Source organism: Channa argus, chromosome 19 (assembly GCF_033026475.1).
Source record: "Channa argus isolate prfri chromosome 19, Channa argus male v1.0, whole genome shotgun sequence".
Classification (NCBI taxonomy): Eukaryota; Metazoa; Chordata; class Actinopteri; order Anabantiformes; family Channidae; genus Channa; species Channa argus.
The window spans coordinates 20419316-20436025 of record NC_090215.1 but is presented as its reverse complement, the minus strand read 5'-3'; the positions used below and the strand labels follow the sequence as shown (position 1 = coordinate 20436025).

Here is a 16710-nt window from a genome sequence, read left to right as displayed (position 1 = left end):
GACATCAGCTTTTAAACACTTCAGATCCATCAGTGGTTCCATTCTTACAGACTCGTGTAGCTAAACTTATTTTACTAAAGATCTTCTACGACAAAACATGGTACAGTATATTGGTAAAAATGTACTGTAGTGAAGGTTATTTAATATAGTGAAAGAAGCAAATACAGAACATTTGGCATCATGGATTTGGATATTTCGGTACAAACATTAAAGAGTCTTGTAAAAGTAATGAATAAATAAAGATGGTGTCTGACCTCAGAGTCTCCAGTCTACAGTATGGATTCTCCAGGAAATCAGATAGGAGCTTTACTCCTGAATCCTGCAACTTTCCAATTTCACTCAGGTCCAGTTCTCTCAGATGGGAGAGGTTGGATTTTATAGCTGAGACCAAAGGATCACAGCTGATCTCTGACAAACTGGAGCTCCTCAATCTGAATGAAGAGTAAGACATGTGACTTTAGAAGTATGTTTTTCAGAGCAGAAGATTAGAAACCACACAGGAAGCAGATTAAAACATTTCATTTACAAAGAGTGGTGATAGAGAGCGGTCAGTGTAATCAACGACAAGATGCTTCAGCATGCTACCTGTGGAAACCTACATGACATGACCCCTGCAGATGTGAACTCACTGTCACATGCAGCTGTTCAGCAAACACATTTGATCCACAGTGTTCAAATCAAGCTGGTCCAAGGCTGGAGGACAAAAGGTATAAGTTGAAAAGTCCATGGTCACTAAAGACGGTATTACAGTTTGAGCTTCAAAGTGGCTCCAATGCAAACCAGTGTGTGGTGTCATGTCTCACTACATCCACCTTTATAAAGTGTCCAACATTTGTAAGCCAGTTGACTAAAGGTTTCTCTAGACATGCATGCACCCTGTGATATGGCGTTCATAAGAATAGGATGGATTTGAAGTCACAGTAATCTTTGATCTTGGACCACAAAAATCTAATCAGTTCATGGTGGAGTCCAAGAGGATATTTGTACAGATTGTGAAGGAATTACAAATGTTTAAAATACTGCAGAAATGGATGGGACATATCACTGACCTGGACATTGGACAACCAAAGTGTAAATGTCAAATATCTCATTGATAATATAAAGCAATCAGGCATTAGATTATGACCCCCTTTGCAATTTAATCCAATCCAATAAAGCAGTTCTGCCATAAATTCTACTTTTGCAATTCTATACTTTCTTAAATCTAAACTCAACTCTTAGTCTGCTGACACAATTAAAACATGTAAAAACAAAAAGTAAAAAATCTGTCACAGAAAAACATGAAACAAAATGTACTGGATTTAAGGGAACTGACCTCAGAGTCTCCAGTTTACAGTGTGGACTCTCCAGAAAACCACACAGCAGCTTCACTGCTGAATCCTGCAGCTTGTTTTCACTCAGGTCCAGTTCTCTCAGATGGGAGGGGTTGGACTTCAGAGCTGAGAGCAAAGAAACGCAGCTGATCTCTGACAAACTGCAGTCATTAATCCTGAAAAAAGATAACCATAAAACATCATTATATAGATTAGTAATGTAGATGAAACTATTATAATTCAATTACATCAATGTTTTTCTTTTCTCAAAACCTGTGGATCATCATGTCAACCTCTCTTACATCAGTCCATCCATTATCTGCAACCGCTTTTCCTATTTGGGTCGCAGGTGGGCTGGATCCTACCCCAGCTGTTGTCGGGCGAGAGGCAGAGTGCACCCACAGAGAGATATACACAAACAACCTTTCGCACCTAAGCCCAATTTTAGAGTCACTAATTAACCTAACATGCATGTTTTTGAACTGTGGTAATACCGTGCAAGCTGAGGCCCTAAAAAAGTTTAGAACAAACATCCTGGAAATGTATTAAAGAAAGCTGAAAAAAATTAGGGCAAGAAATTTATTTGGATTTATAGCTACTTTAATGAACTGACCTTAGAGCCTTCAGTCTACAATTTGAACTTTCCAGTCCAGCAGAAAGCAGCTTCACTCCTGAATCTTGCAGCTTGTTTTGACTCAGGTCCAGCTCTAACAGGTGGGAGGGACTGGACCTTAGAGCTGAGGCCACGACTTCACAGTGAATCTTTGAGATTCGACACTCAGAAAGTCTGTTATCATAAATAAATTACACATATTATGCATGTAATAAAACTACTTCATTTTTCCACTCACTTTATTTGAAACAGCTAAAATAAAACTGATGTAAAAGTATTGCAACAAAGATGTTAAACGTGATTTTAAGTTAGAGGAATTTCATAGTGTGCAAATCTGAAGACCTAAGTTACTAATCTATAATACCATGTACAGTCACATCTGGACTTACTGAGCCTTTCTGCAGTTCCTCACAGCTGGAATCAATCTCAGTCGCCCTTCCTCCGAGGTTTTGTACTTCTTCAGGTCCAACTCATCCAGAACCTCCTCTGACATCTGCAGCATGTAGGCCAGAGCTGAGCAGTGGATCTCAGAAAGTTTCTTTTTTGGTCTGTTCTCTGACTTCAGGAACTCTTGGATCTCCTGATGTACTGAGTGGTCCTTCATCTCCATCAGACAGTGGAAGATGTTGATGCTTCTGTCAGGAGAGATATTACCAGTGTTCATGTCCTTCAGGTTGTTGATGGCTTTTTGGATGACCTTTGGACTGTTGGCCATTTCTACTGTCAGTAGACCTTCTAAGAGTCTCTGGTTGGACTCCAGAGAGAGCCCATGAAGGAAGCGGACAAACAGGTCCAGGTGGCCATTTTGACTTTCTGTGGATTTCTCTACGATTCTTTTTAGGAAATCATCCAGAGATGGGCTATTGTAAGTTTTCCCCAGGAGGTTTTTCAGTACCTCTGTCTCCCTGTTGGTGTAACAATGGAAGAAGTAAACTGCAGCCAGAAACTCCTGGATGCTCAGATGAACAAAGCAGTAGACTGTTTTCTGGAAGATCACACTCTCTCTTTTGAAGATCTCTGTACAAACTCCTGAGTAAACCAAGGCCTCTGTGACATCAAGACCACACTGCTCCAGGTCTTCTTGGTAGAACATGATGTTTCCTTTCTCCAGATGTTCAAACGCCAGCCTCCCCAGCTTCATAAGAACTTCCCTGTCAGCCTCCGTCAGCTCCTGTGGACTGGTCTCATGTCCCTCAGCATACTTGTTCTTCTTCCTCTTGGTCTGAACCAGCAGGAAGTGTGAGTACATGTCAGTCAAGGTCTTGGGCAGCTCTCCTCTCTGCTCTGTGGTCAACATGTGCTCCAGAACTGTAGCAGTGATCCAGCAGAAGACTGGGATGTGACACATGATGTGGAGGCTCCTGGATGTCTTGATGTGGGAGATGATTCTGCTGGACAGCTCTTCATCACTGAACCTCCTCCTGAAGTACTCGTCCTTCTGGGCGTCAGTGAAGCCTCGTACTTCTGTTACCCTGTCGACACATGTAGGAGGGATCTGATTGGCTGCTGCAGGTCTGGAAGTTATCCAGACCAGAGCCGAGGGAAGCAGATTCCCCTTGATGAGGTTTGTCAACAGCACGTCGACTGATGACTTCTGTGTGACATCAGACACAACCTCACTTTTGTTGAAATCCAGTGAACGTCTGCTTTCATCCAGGCCGTCAAAGATGAACAAAAGTTTACAGACAGCCAGCTGCTCTGCTGTGACCTTCTGTAATGTTGGATGGAAAACATGGAGCAGCGTGAGAAGACTGTACTGCTCATCTTTGATCAAGTTCAGCTCCCTGAACGAAAGCACAACCAGGACACTGACATCTTGGTTTTCCAAGCCCTCTGCCCAGTCCAGACTGAACTTCTGCACCGAGAAGGTTTTTCCAACACCAGCGACGCCGTTGGTCAGAACCACTCTGATGTGTCTCTGTTGGTCAGGTAAGGCTTTAAAGATGTCGTGGACCTTGATTGGAGTGTCATGGAGGGTCTTCATCTTGGAAGCTGTCTCAAGCTGCCTCACCTCATGTTGGGTATTAACCTCTTCACTCTGTCCCTCTGTGATGTAGAGCTCAGTGTAGATCCTGTTGAGGAGGGTTCCACTTCCTGTTTCATCACTTCCTTCAGTCACACATTCACATCTCCTCCTCAGACTGATCTTATGTTCATCTAAAACCTCCTGCAGACCAACATCTGATGAAAGGAGAAGAACTGTGTTAAGATAAAGAAACAGAAACAGAAATTCTCGTTATTATTTTCATGAAAAAAATTATTTTACAGTCTTACTTTGTACAGTTCTGGTCTGACTGACTGTCTGCAGTCCAGGTCTTGTTCTGGATCTTTTCCCACACTGGGGGCAGCAGGAGGATCCTCCTGATGAGCCAGACTGTTCCCAGTGTAGTGTGATGCACTGACTGCAGATCCAGTGTCCACAGCTGGTAGAGACTGGATCCTTCAGGACGTCCTGACACAAAGCACAGCAGGACAGCTGCTCCTCTACATTAACATCAACTTTTTTCTTCTCTCTGTGGGGAAGTTTTTAGAATTTACACTCCACTGTCAGGCAGATCATTCAACCCCACTGTTATGCTCCTTAGAAGGGGTTGACCAACAAAGATTACAGTGTGAGCAAAGTGTTTAACAGTCTAACAGACTAGGAAACTAAAGGCTTCTCATGCAGTAGCTTATAGCAATGTTCTTGAGGTCACCATAAAGTGAACATTTGAAAACAATGCAGAGCTGCAAAAAAAAAAAAACTGCTCTTCAGAAAGAAGATGTAGCTGCCCATCTACCACTTGTTCAAGAACACATGGACAAGTCCGAAGGGTATTGGAGGACTGTTCAGTAGACAAATGAGGCCAAACTAGACGTTTTGAGTGAAAAACATAATGTTTGGTGAGGATCAAACTCTGCATTCAAGCATAAGAACCTTGTCTCATTTAGGAGACTTGGTGCAGGGCAGGATCAGGGGTTGAAGCTGCTTTGCTTCCTTTAGACCTTGCAACTCACCTTTATTGAGGGAGCTTTGAATTTTAAGTTGTGCAAGCAGATACTGCAGGGAAATGTCAAGGTATCCATCCATTCATCACAACAGCACTAAACCCATTAGTCGTTCTAGCAAAGCATGGTTAAAGCAGAAGGATTGTAATGTTTTAGTATGGCTGAGTCAAAGTCTGAAGCAGGCAGTTCATGCAGGAAGCCAATCAACCTCCCTGAGCTGAAGCCCTTCTGTGAGGAAACATGGGCTAAAATCCCTCCAGGCTGATGTGCATGGCTGATAAACAGTTTTGATAAATTGAGTTCAGAGTAGTGAAGCCTTTACAATCTTTCAAGCACCACAACTCAATAAGAAAACACAGCTACAGAAATCATTATATTACAATCAAATCAAAAAATGATGTTGCATTGAAATAACACAGAAACAAAGCATTGAACCAGGTGAGTCCACTTATTAGTTCTCTTACCTGTGGTAATTAAAATGGATTGGGTTAGTGTATGTGGCCTTATTACTGCCTTTGAAAAGGGTGTGAAATCATCGTTTGTGGTTGCAAAGCTTGTAATGCAAGAAACAAAGAGAGCAAAAGGCAATGCACCACCACAGTCTCCTTAAACAATCACTTCAACACTTGAAGTCTGGTAAAGAATATTTGGAGATCGAAAAAGATCAGTGGCTTTCAGGCATGTCCTTTCCAGGGTCTCCACAGCAGAACGTGTTCCGCACGTTGATTTGGCAACGTGTTTCGACGCCACATGCCCTTCCTGCCACAACCTTTCCATTTTTAATTGGGCTCGTGACTGGCACCGAGGTAGCGGTATTCCAACCCGATGCTCCACCCAATGAGCCTCCAGCCCCTACTCCAGAATATTTGGAGAAGCCCATCAATTCCTGGTACAATGTGGTGAGGTCAGACTAGACTGGCTTAAAACAGATTATTACCCTAAAAGCACCATAGGAGAATGAAGATGTCATGCAGACAGGCTTTCCAACAGGACGATGCAAAACATTCTGCAAAGGCGTTGCTGAACTGGTTTCCGGGGGAAAAAAAAAAAATGATGTCCCAGTCCATCACACGACTGGAACCCAAGCAAAATTTGTTGAAGAACGTGAAGACAAAAATTTACAAGTAGCTACCGTAAAACCTTCAAAATGAAAAAATGTCTGCTTTCCAGAATTAATAAAAATTATCAATGACAAAAATAACTGTGTTTATTTACTTACACAATTGTGCATAGTTTCACATCAGGACCCCTGCTCTGCTTGTTCTCCAGCTACCCACAGCTGATTCCTGTGTCAGATGTGTTCAGTCAAAAACTGGAAGATACCAATCCACTTGGTATCTTCCAGTTCCTGATTGACTGAACACATCCAGTCCAAGTGATCAGCAGTGGGTCCAGTAGGGTTAGTTGGAAAACAGGCAGAGCAGGGGTCCTTGTGGACCAGGTTTAAGAACTACTGAAATAAACCACAATAAAGTGAATACTAATGTTAGAAAATCCCACAGTGCACATGAATCAGGGTTTTTGTTGAATTCTAGTATTAGTCTGTGTGTCCCAGTCGCCCGGTGGCTCAGTGGGTGGGACACCAGGCTGGGATGCAGAAGTCCTATAGCTGCCGCCACTGATCTAAAATGTAAATCTAAATATATCAATCTGAAGCTTAAAACCTGATTTTTCACATTGTTTTACTTTTTACAGTGACTTTAGAAGCACAGAACAAACATCTAAACTTACTTTCAGCCTTTTGAAGCTGGTGCTGTCGCAGTTTTAATAATTCACCATTCAGTTTTGACATGTCAGGTCAAGGCCTGTTGATATTCAGACATTAAATGTTAAATGACTTGTACTGATTTAAAGGGGGGCATGTCTGAAGGAGGTTTTAGAGAGGAGGGAGACACAATATTGTTAAATGTGACAGCAGTGCAAACCTTTAAGCAGTAACTTAAATGACGTAAATCATAGTTCTGCACTTCGCTATGCATGTGAAAACAGAGAGAAACGGCTGTATGAAGAAAAGAAAGAGCTGCACAGACAAGGAGTTCGGGAGCATTTTGCCGTCAGCCTGACCATGTCATCAGAGTACAACTCGAAATCCTCTTCATCAGGTCAGTTCACAGTAGAAACTGTTTCTTACTTTGCGTCTGAGGGTCCAGGTTCCGGACTGAAGTACGGAGGGGACTCTTTAGACCAGTGGCTCCTCTCAGATAGACCACTGGATCCTGGAAACGCTGATCTCAGTCTGTGGTACTGGCCTCTGCAAAAATAAACATGTTTCTTTGACTTTTCTTGTACTGTTACCTTGTGGATTAAATGTTTAGAATCTGACAGACAACAAAGCCACGTTATCAATTCTGACCTTAAATTTGTGGAGGATCAGTCAGATTTTTACAAATGTGTGGTTATATGTATATGTATATAGTCCATGTGTGTAACAACCCAGCTGCAAAGTGTCCTTTGGCTATGTAACAGTTAGGTGCAGCTGGTCAGACAGTCCAACAGCTTCTGCTTTTGTGTGTGTTGATGTTTAAGAACTGAGCAGTTACTTTCTCTTCTCTTTTAATGACAAAGCCCTGAAACACAGAAGACCAAGACTTTCCATACAGATAACACTTCTGTTAGAGTACGTCCCTAATCTGGACATAAAAAGGTGTATAATCAGGGGTTAGGTACCTACACTACATCTGTAAAAATGGATGAAAGAGTCAGGGTCTCCAGATGGACCTTTAGGAAGTTTGATGAGTGACCAAGACACAGGCAAAACAGAAAGACAGTAGGGTTAGGAGGACACTTAGGTTTACACAGAGTTCTGCTGAGTCATATCAGGCAGGAGAGCAGGGCCTGAAGTTCAAACAGGGATAGGTCAGCACTAGGTGAGGAACACACATGCACAGGTACACATGTGAGACATGCAGTGGACACAAACAAGAAAAGACAAACAGGCAGTTCTGCTGAAATCTTTTTGATTCTTTTCGTTAAAATCTGTGTTTTGACTTCAAATTTTATATTTTGTCGTCTTCATCAGGTCAGTTCACAGTGGAAACTGTGTCTTACTTTGTGTCTGAGGGTCCAGGTTCATTGCTGAAGTACGGAGGGGACTCTCTAGACCAGTCGCTCTTCTCAGACAGATTGCAGGGTCCTGGAATCTCTGGTCTCAGTCCTTGGTACTGGCCTCTGCCAACACAAACATGTTTCTTATCACGCTGGATGTTTGTTCTGTTAAACTCGTTCCTTTTGCAATGTTTCTGCTCTAAAAAAAACAGCTGTTGATTCTGAACATGTGGAGATCAACGCTCATGTGCAGATGCACACATAAAAACCACTGAGTAGCAGTACATTTCCTTACTTTGAGTCTGGGGGTCCACGTTCATTACTGAGATACGGAGGTGAATCTTTGGACCAGTTGCTCTTCACAGACTCAGAGCTGGGTTCTGCAGGCTCTGCTCTGTTCTCTTCCTCCACACAAACACTCATCTTCTGAACTTCAGTCAGTCCTAGAGGTGACCCACCTGGACTTTATCTACCCAGATAAACGGAACGCGTTTATCTGGGTAGATAATGTAGTAATAAGTAAGTTAGATGAGATAATAATTAAGTTAGATGCTTTGACAAAAAAAACTTGAAACTGTTTTAACACTCACTCAACCAAAGTGTAAAAAAGAAATAGCTGAAAAAATCGGGAACAGATGCTGAACTTTTCTTGCAAACTGCTGCAGTAGGCAACAGGTAATTAATTACTTCAGGGTTATTTTTTTCTTTAAATCCAGCCTTTGCATGTGCTCACGTTGGCCCCCAGCTGTTATTAGATACCAATACTCAGGAGTAGCAAGACGGAAGGGGGTTGTAGTGAGGTGGGGGTCATGTTAAGCATCAGAAAACAACAGAGGTTAGGTTTAGGGTGAAGGTTTCAGATTAAGGTCTGCAGGAACACAGAATCTACTCCCGACCTCTGGGATCTACCGGTTTTTGAATACAGGCCTTAACTGGTCGATGTATATATATTCGTACATGCGTTTTGCTGTGGGTTGGGCTGGGTTCTCAGAGATACCACCACCACAACCAGGACAGCCACTGAACGAGTCCCTCTCAGAGACACACATGTGCTGCAGTGTACAGACTCTGACATTAAACTAATAGTGTTGGATTAACACTCACCCTGCCTCACTCTGCACATTTTCTGTTGCTCCTTCTGCTCCACTTTCTGCTTCCTTTGTGTCAGCTTAGCGGCTCCTCCTCTCCTCACACTTCCTGGATATCACATGGCAGCTGTTCAAGCGCTTCTCATTGGCCCGATGCACCTTAACCCCATCTTCTCTTCCTGCCCTGATCCCCTCCCAGTTGACAGAAAGAAGAGAGGTTCAAGCATGAGCTGTGAGGATCATTTTTAGAAAAACATTATATGACGTATGTACAAATACAATACAAAACCAAACGAGTTGAGGACATAAAACATCTGTATCTATTTCTCTTTAATTCATATCTGAATCTGAGTATGAAAGCTGAATGTTATATAAATTAACTCATAAACTACATTTTTATTATTACTTATTTCTATTAATAAAATGGCTTAGTTATCATCACTCACAGATTTCCTGAAATAAATATGGTTACATCAGGTCTGAGTGCAGATAAGACAAAAACACACTGTCGTCTGTTGGAGTCTCAGCTCATTGCTGATGCAGAAGCTCCACCTGTTGTCCAAAGCTACTAACTAGCAGCTGAAGTGTTTAAATCCCATCTCAGACATCCTTCATGTCTTGTTGTTGCTGTCTGACAGAATGTCATTTATCAAATGGAACAAAATGACCTTGGTCAAGATTTATTAAAGCATCATCACAGTTATTAACTCTAATCCACAGAGATTAAAAAAGTTTGTGTTATATCCTACAGTTATGTACTGTGTGTGTGTGTGTGTGTGTGTGTGTGTGTGTGTGTGTGTGTGTGTGTGTGTGTGTGTGTGTGTGTGTGTGTGTGTGTGTGTGTGTGTGTTTTTTTCCCGTCCTTTCCATTTATCCCGTGAGTTCAGGGTCGCCACAGCGGATCATTGTCCGCATGTTGATTTGGCACATTTTTTCGCTGGACGCCCTTCCTGATGCAACCCTCCCCAATTTCTACCGGGCTTGGACCAGCACTGCACAGCTGGGGAGGGGAATGGGCTGTTAGGGGTTCAGGGTCTTGCCCAGAGGCACCACCCTGTGGTCAGCCACCCAGTGTGTATATGATATAATAATAATAATAATTGTATTTACTGAAGACAAGACTGAGGGCAAACAGACCCACAAACAAGCAACAGCTCAAGGCAGGTGCAGTAAAGGCCTGATGAAGCTTCCTGAGGGAGAAAGCTCATTTGGTCATGTGCATAGGTTCAAGACTTCAGGCTTCAAGCTGTCTCTTGACTGCAAAGGATCTTCATCCAAGTATTACAGCCAATAATTATGTTTGTAATTGTAATTATGTTAGTTTGTTCCATTATTTCTGAGACACCAAAATGGAGGTGTCTGTATGAAAATGGCTGTAATTCCTCAATGGTTAATGACACACTAAAGTCAAACCTCTAGAAGCAAAAAGTTGAAAGTATTGACTTCACTCACATCTTGAGTGTTTTGTCTCACATTTAATGTTTTGGTGAACAGAGGCTTTGCAAAATAATTAAGGTATTTACTTTACTAAATATCGACACATATCCGTTGGAGTCAGAAAAACATCAGTTATAATAAGAGAAACAGGTGGTCTACAGGTAATAAACAGGACTTATACAGCATCATAAAATTATGATTGTAGAAATCAAATGCAGTTTTCCAACATTCAACAGGGTGAAACTGTAACAAAAAGCTAATAGAAATATGAATTTCATCTACAGTTATGGTGTCATCAACAGAACTAATGTGCAGAGTCAGTTTGTCTTCAGAAGATCTGAATGAATCAAACAAGACAAAGTCAAATCCAGGTGGAGGTGGAGGAGGTGGTTGAGTGTGGAGCAGAAGCAGTGGAGGAGTCTCAGTGTGTCTGCAGAGACTGTGTAGAAGGACAGAGCAGCAGCAGAGCAGATCCAGATCCACTGCTGATCCTCTGTCAGATCCAGAGGATCACACAGGGATGATGGTGGACTTGACATTGTGTCTGACAGTGGAGCTGTTCTCAGAGCAGTTCAGACTGCAGCACTGAGAGTCATCTCCCCTTCTTCTGATTCCTCTGTCAGTCACTGCTGGATGAAGCTCTCCTCTCCACTCTACCTCCCAGTAACACGGTCCAGTCAGAGCCTCTCTGCACACTCTCCCACCTCTTCCATCTGTAGAGAGAATGAGAGAGAACAGAGATCAATGAGTGTTTCCAGACACTCACTTCATCATCTGTCAGTCAGCGATACAGCATCCAGTATAAAGAGACACAGTGTTTTCAGAGCAGAATGTGAGCAGCTGTGCTTAGCCAGCTTCCATCTAGCTCTCATATAAAGTATATATCCAATTTATATTTAACAATTTTATGGAATCTAGAGTAACAAAAAAGTGTACAGACCAAGTTGAAATATTTAATGGAGTAAAACATTATAAGTGTGTTCATTATTTTTAAAACCTGTTAAGGGCAATGTGAAGGATAAATTGGATTATATTTACAGTTTATTGTCAACTTTCACATCATAATGACCTCAGCACAAGTTAAAACATAGAGTCTGACCTCAGAGTCTCCAGTCTACAGTGTGGACTCTCCAGAAAACCACACAGCAGCTTCACTCCTGAATCCTGCAGGTCCCAGTTTGACCTCAGGTCCAGTTCTCTCAGATGGGAGGGGTTGGACTTCAGAGCTGAGACTAGAGAATCACAACTGATCTCTGACAAACTGCAGCGACACAATCTGAATAAAGAATCAAAGACGTATATTAAAAATTGTGTGTTAGTATTTATTAAAACCCAGTTAGTAATATGAAGGTGGCAGACAGTAACAGACTGGATAAACTAAGAAGGAGGACTGGTTATGTTCTGGGGGAGAAGCTGGACCCACTGCATGTTGTGGCTGAGAGGAGAATGTCGTCCAGACTCCTCTCAATCCTGGACAGTCCCTCCCACCCAGTCCACCGTGTGCTGGCTGCACAGAGCAGCACTTTCAGCCAGAGGCTGATCACAGTCAAGTTCTCCACAGAACAACACAGGAGATCCTTTCTCCCAGTGGACATTAAACTGTTGAACTCATCCCCATCTGTAAAAAGGAGGAGGGGGCTGAATGGTCCAAATGGACAAATGGCATTGTTTTTATTTAATTTATGTTTACTCCTCTAGATGGGTTTTTTCTTACTTATTGATCAGTAGTTGTACTTTGTACTTATTTACTGTCTTGGTTCAAAGGAACATGAACATGTTTAAACAATGACCCCAAAGTCACTGATAATTACTAGTGTCAACCAGTGGTGAGCTTGAACCTTAAGGACTTTACTGGTTTCAAAAATGCTGCTCCATCACTATTACAATTTGATAAGGCAGATACCTCATATAGGTCAGATTTTACTTTTCCTAGAATTCTGATGACAATGTTCCTCTGCTGTCAGTACTGGTTCCTGAGTGAATTTGTATCCAATATAGTTGCGAAAGTTCAGGTGAAAACCTGGGACTGAACTTTTTTCCATAAAAATGTTGTGCATGATGGCAGGGTTAAGTCTGTGTGCTGTTTGCAACATGCTGAATGTTTCTCATTGATAATATAAAGCAATCAGGCATTAGATTATGACCCCCTGTGCAATTTAATCCAATCCAATAAAGCAGCTCTTCCATAAATTCTACTTTTGCAATGTTATACTTTCTTAACTCTAAACTCAACTCTTAGTCTGCTGACACCGTTAAAACATGTAAAAAAAAACTTACTAATCTGTCACATAAAAACATGAAACAAAATGTACTGGATTTAAGGGAACTGACCTCAGAGTCTCCAGTTTACAGTGTGGACTCTCCAGAAAACCACACAGCAGCTTCACTCCTGAATCCTGCAGCTTATTGGAGCTCAGGTCCAGTTGTCTCAGATGGGAGGGGTTGGACTTCAGAGCTGAGACCAGAGAATCACAGCCGATCTCTGACAACCTGCAGTTATTCAGTCTAAATGGAGAATAAACCATGTAATAAGACTGGACATCAGAAATCAAACACTCCCTGGTAGCCTTGTGTTTATGGCCTACGACACCAGCAGAACATCCGAGATACAACACTGAAAGTTGTGCCCGACTTCATCCTTTCACTACCAACATCTGCACTGCTACTACCAAACAAAGGCAAAAATACAACACAAATGTCCACCGAGACCTCAACTCTTAAGTTTGGGTAGGCAGAGCAGGCTTCAAGCGTCTGAGGGGCAGGGGCCACCTTCCCATTTTAATGTATTTTACCACATCAAATAATTTTTTTACCATCTAATGTGTTTTGGACACTGCTAGGTATTAAAGAAACGTAGAAAATACAGTCTACAAACATTGATAATGCATTATTAATCTCTAATCCATAAACACGTATTAGTTGCAAAAAGACTTTATAATTGTACCTCTGAAACTGTAGCATGACCACAGTTACTGTAATAGAGCGGACAGTGAAGGCTCAGTAACCTTGAAAACTGGTTCTGTGAGTGCTGAATAGCCTCAGATGTCTGGTCAGTGACGAGGCATAAGATAGCAAACACCGTGTCAGCTGAGAATTGAATCAGAACTCAAGCTTATGTTATGGAACCTTTGACAAATGTCATTGTTAACTGCCCAACTGTTAATTAATGACAGCACCTTTTATACAGATTTCATTTTGTATTTTGTTTAATTTTTTTTCATAACCAGTGAATTACTTCCAACTGCAATCATTTTGAGACATAAGTTAAATTTGTTCCTTAGAAAAAGTCCCTTAGAAGAATAAAGGATAAAGGCGCTTCACACTGCACAGGTGCACATCACATCCATCACCATTGTTATAGACGTTTTCTGTAAATACTTTAAGGTAACAGAATATAAACTCATGAATATACTTTTAAACTGTAAAGACTAAAAAAAAAAAAATGTGTCTGACCTCAGAGTGTCCAGTCTACAGAGTGGACTCTCCAGAAAACCGCACAGCAGCTTCACTCCTGAGTCCTGCAGGTTGTTTAAGCTCAGGTCCAGTTCTCTCAGATGGGAGGGGTTGGACTTCAGAGCTGAGACCAGAGAATCACAGCTGATCTCTGACAAACTGCAGTGACTCAATCTGAACAAAGAATCAAAAAATGTCTAATTACTGACCTCTTCTCTAGTAACGACTTTGTCATTCTGTTATTTGGATCCTAGTAATGTCAGACTTCAACACAGATTCATTAATAGCATGACTTTTTCCTTCATGTATTTAATATTAGGTTTATGTAACTGTTTAACAATCTTAAAGTGAAAGTTCATATTATTGTTCATCCTGTGAGGTGAGAGCTTCACAGTAAGAAATCCCAGCATTTTCTCATGAGATCTCTAAATGTCATTTATGTCAATCACTCTACAGCATCGTTAGAACTGACTTCATGTTTCTTTGATTTATGCATATCACAAACATTTAAAACCAAATACATTTTGAAGTAAAATTACTTGCATTGAATAAATATAGAGAACTCCAATATTAAAAAAAATCAATGAACCTACCTCAGAATCTTCAATTTACAATGTGGACTCTCCAGTCCAGCAGACAGCAAGTTTACATCTGAATCTTTTAACTTGTTTCTACTCAGGTCCAGTTCTGTGAGATGAGAAGGGTTGGACTTCAGAGCTGAGGCCACAACTTCACAGTGAGTCTCTGAGAGACGACAACCTGCAAATCTGGTTAGAGCATATATGACTTTAATCTTTGCATTTTTTTAATTTTACATTCCTTCTACATTCATTCCTCCCTTAAACTCAAGTACAAATCTACAGTGATAGACAATGTTAGTAATCACATGTGGACTTACTGAGCCTTTCTGCAGTTCCTTACAGCCGAAATCAATCTCAGTCGTCCTTGCTCTGTTGCATTGTACATGCTCAGGTCCACCTCATCCAGAACCTCCTCTGACATCTGCAGCATGTAGGCCAGAGCTGAACAGTGAATATCAGAGAGTTTCTTCTCTGATCTGTTCTCTGTCTTCAGGAAGTTCTGAATCTCCCAGTGTACTGAGTGGTCGCTCACTTCAATCAGACAGTGGAAGATGTTGATGCTTCTGTCAGGTGAGATTTTATAACTGTTGATCTTCTTCAGGTTGTTGATGATTCTCTGGATGATTTCTGGACCATTCTCTGTCTGACCCAGCAGACCTCCTAAGAGTCTCTGGTTGAACTCCAGAGAAAGGCCATGAAGGAAGCGGACAAACAGGTCCAGGTGGCCATTTTGACTTTTTAGGGATTTTAACATTGTTTCCCTCAGAAAGGCATCCACTGCTGAATCAAGGGTATTATTGCTTACAGAGTGTTCATCAATCTTTTTGAGAAAAGATTTTAGATTTGAGTGCTTACGTTTGTAGCCCTTTAGGAAGGTCTCCACTACCTTTCTCTCCCCGTTGTTGTAACAGTGGAAGAAGTAAACTGCAGCCAGAAACTCCTGGATGCTCAGATGAACAAAGCAGTAGACTGTTTTCTGGAAGATCACACTCTCTCTTTTGAAGATCTCTGTACAAACTCCTGAGTACACCAAGGCCTCTGTGACATCAAGACCACACTGCTCCAGGTCTTCTTGGTAGAACATGATGTTTCCTTTCTCCAGATGTTCAAACGCCAGCCTCCCAAGCTTCACAAGAACTTCCCTGTCAGCCTCCATCAGCTCCTGTGGATGGTCTCATGTCCCTCAGCATACTTGTTCTTCTTCCTCTTGGTCTGAACCAGCAGGAAGTGTGAGTACATGTCAGTCAGGGTCTTGGGCAGCTCTCCTCTCTGCTCTGTGGTCAGCATGTGCTCCAGAACTGTAGCAGTGATCCAGCAGAAGACTGGGATTTGACACATGATGTGGAGGCTCCTGGATGTCTTGATGTGGGAGATGATTCTGCTGGACAGCTCTTCATCACTGAACCTCCTCCTGAAGTACTCCTCCTTCTGGGCGTCAGTGAAGCCTCGTACTTCTGTTACCTTGTCGACACATGTAGGAGGGATCTGATTGGCTGCTGCAGGTCTGGAAGTTATCCAGACCAGAGCCGAGGGAAGCAGATTCCCCTTGATGAGGTTTGTCAACAGCACGTCGACTGATGACTTCTGTGTGACATCAGACACAACCTCACTGTTGTTGAAATCCAGTGAACGTCTGCTTTCATCCAGGCCGTCAAAGATGAACAAAAGTTTACAGACAGCCAGCTGCTCTGCTGTGACCTTCTGTAATGTTGGATGGAAAACATGGAGCAGCGTAAGAAGACTGTACTGCTCATCTTTGATCAAGTTCAGCTCCCTGAACGAAAGCAGAACCAGGACACTGACATCTTGGTTTTCCAAGCCCTCTGCCCAGTCCAGACTGAACTTCTGCACCGAGAAGGTTTTTCCAACACCAGCGACACCGTTGGTCAGAACCACTCTGATGTGTCTCTGTTGGTCAGGTAAGGCTTTAAAGATGTCGTGGACCTTGATTGGAGTGTCATGGAGGGTCTTCATCTTGGAAGCTGTCTCAAGGTGCCTCACCTCATGTTGGGTATTAACCTCTTCACTCTGTCCCTCTGTGATGTAGAGCTCAGTGTAGATCCTGTTGAGGAGGGTTCCACTTCCTGTTTCATCACTTCCTTCAGTCACACATTCACATCTCCTCCTCAGACTGATCTTATGTTCATGTAAAACCTCCTGCAGACCAACATCTGCTGAAAGACAAGAAACTA

At 42.1% G+C, this 16710-nt stretch overlaps 1 protein-coding gene and 1 pseudogene across 1 annotated transcript; both read right to left on the bottom strand.

Annotated features, from left to right (window-relative positions):
* Positions 1 to 16710, bottom strand: part of LOC137105072 (uncharacterized) — a 47857-nt pseudogene that overhangs the window by 28324 nt on the left and 2823 nt on the right.
* LOC137104364 (protein NLRC3-like) lies at positions 438 to 9172 on the bottom strand. The gene is made up of 9 exons (XM_067485414.1): positions 9064 to 9172; positions 8255 to 8455; positions 7963 to 8082; positions 7046 to 7165; positions 4201 to 4439; positions 2316 to 4107; positions 1927 to 2100; positions 1316 to 1489; positions 438 to 693 (listed from the first exon to the last, which is right to left on the bottom strand). The coding sequence occupies exons 2-9, from the start codon at positions 8380 to 8382 to the stop codon at positions 678 to 680; spliced, it is 2763 nt and encodes a 920-aa protein (XP_067341515.1). The 5' UTR covers positions 8383 to 8455; positions 9064 to 9172; the 3' UTR covers positions 438 to 677.

What these genes read in the sequence shown, in the direction of transcription:
- LOC137104364 (XM_067485414.1), bottom strand. Translation starts at nt 8,382, where the DNA reads ATGAGTGTTTGTGTGGAGGAAGAGAACAGAGCAGAGCCTGCAGAACCC. An exon ending in CGTGGACCCCCAGACTCAAA is followed by an intron (nt 8,083 to 8,254) that starts GTAAGGAAATGT and finishes TTGTGTTGGCAG; the next exon opens with AGGCCAGTACCAAGGACTGA. An exon ending in CCTGGACCCTCAGACACAAA is followed by an intron (nt 7,166 to 7,962) that starts GTAAGACACAGT and finishes TTATTTTTGCAG; the next exon opens with AGGCCAGTACCACAGACTGA.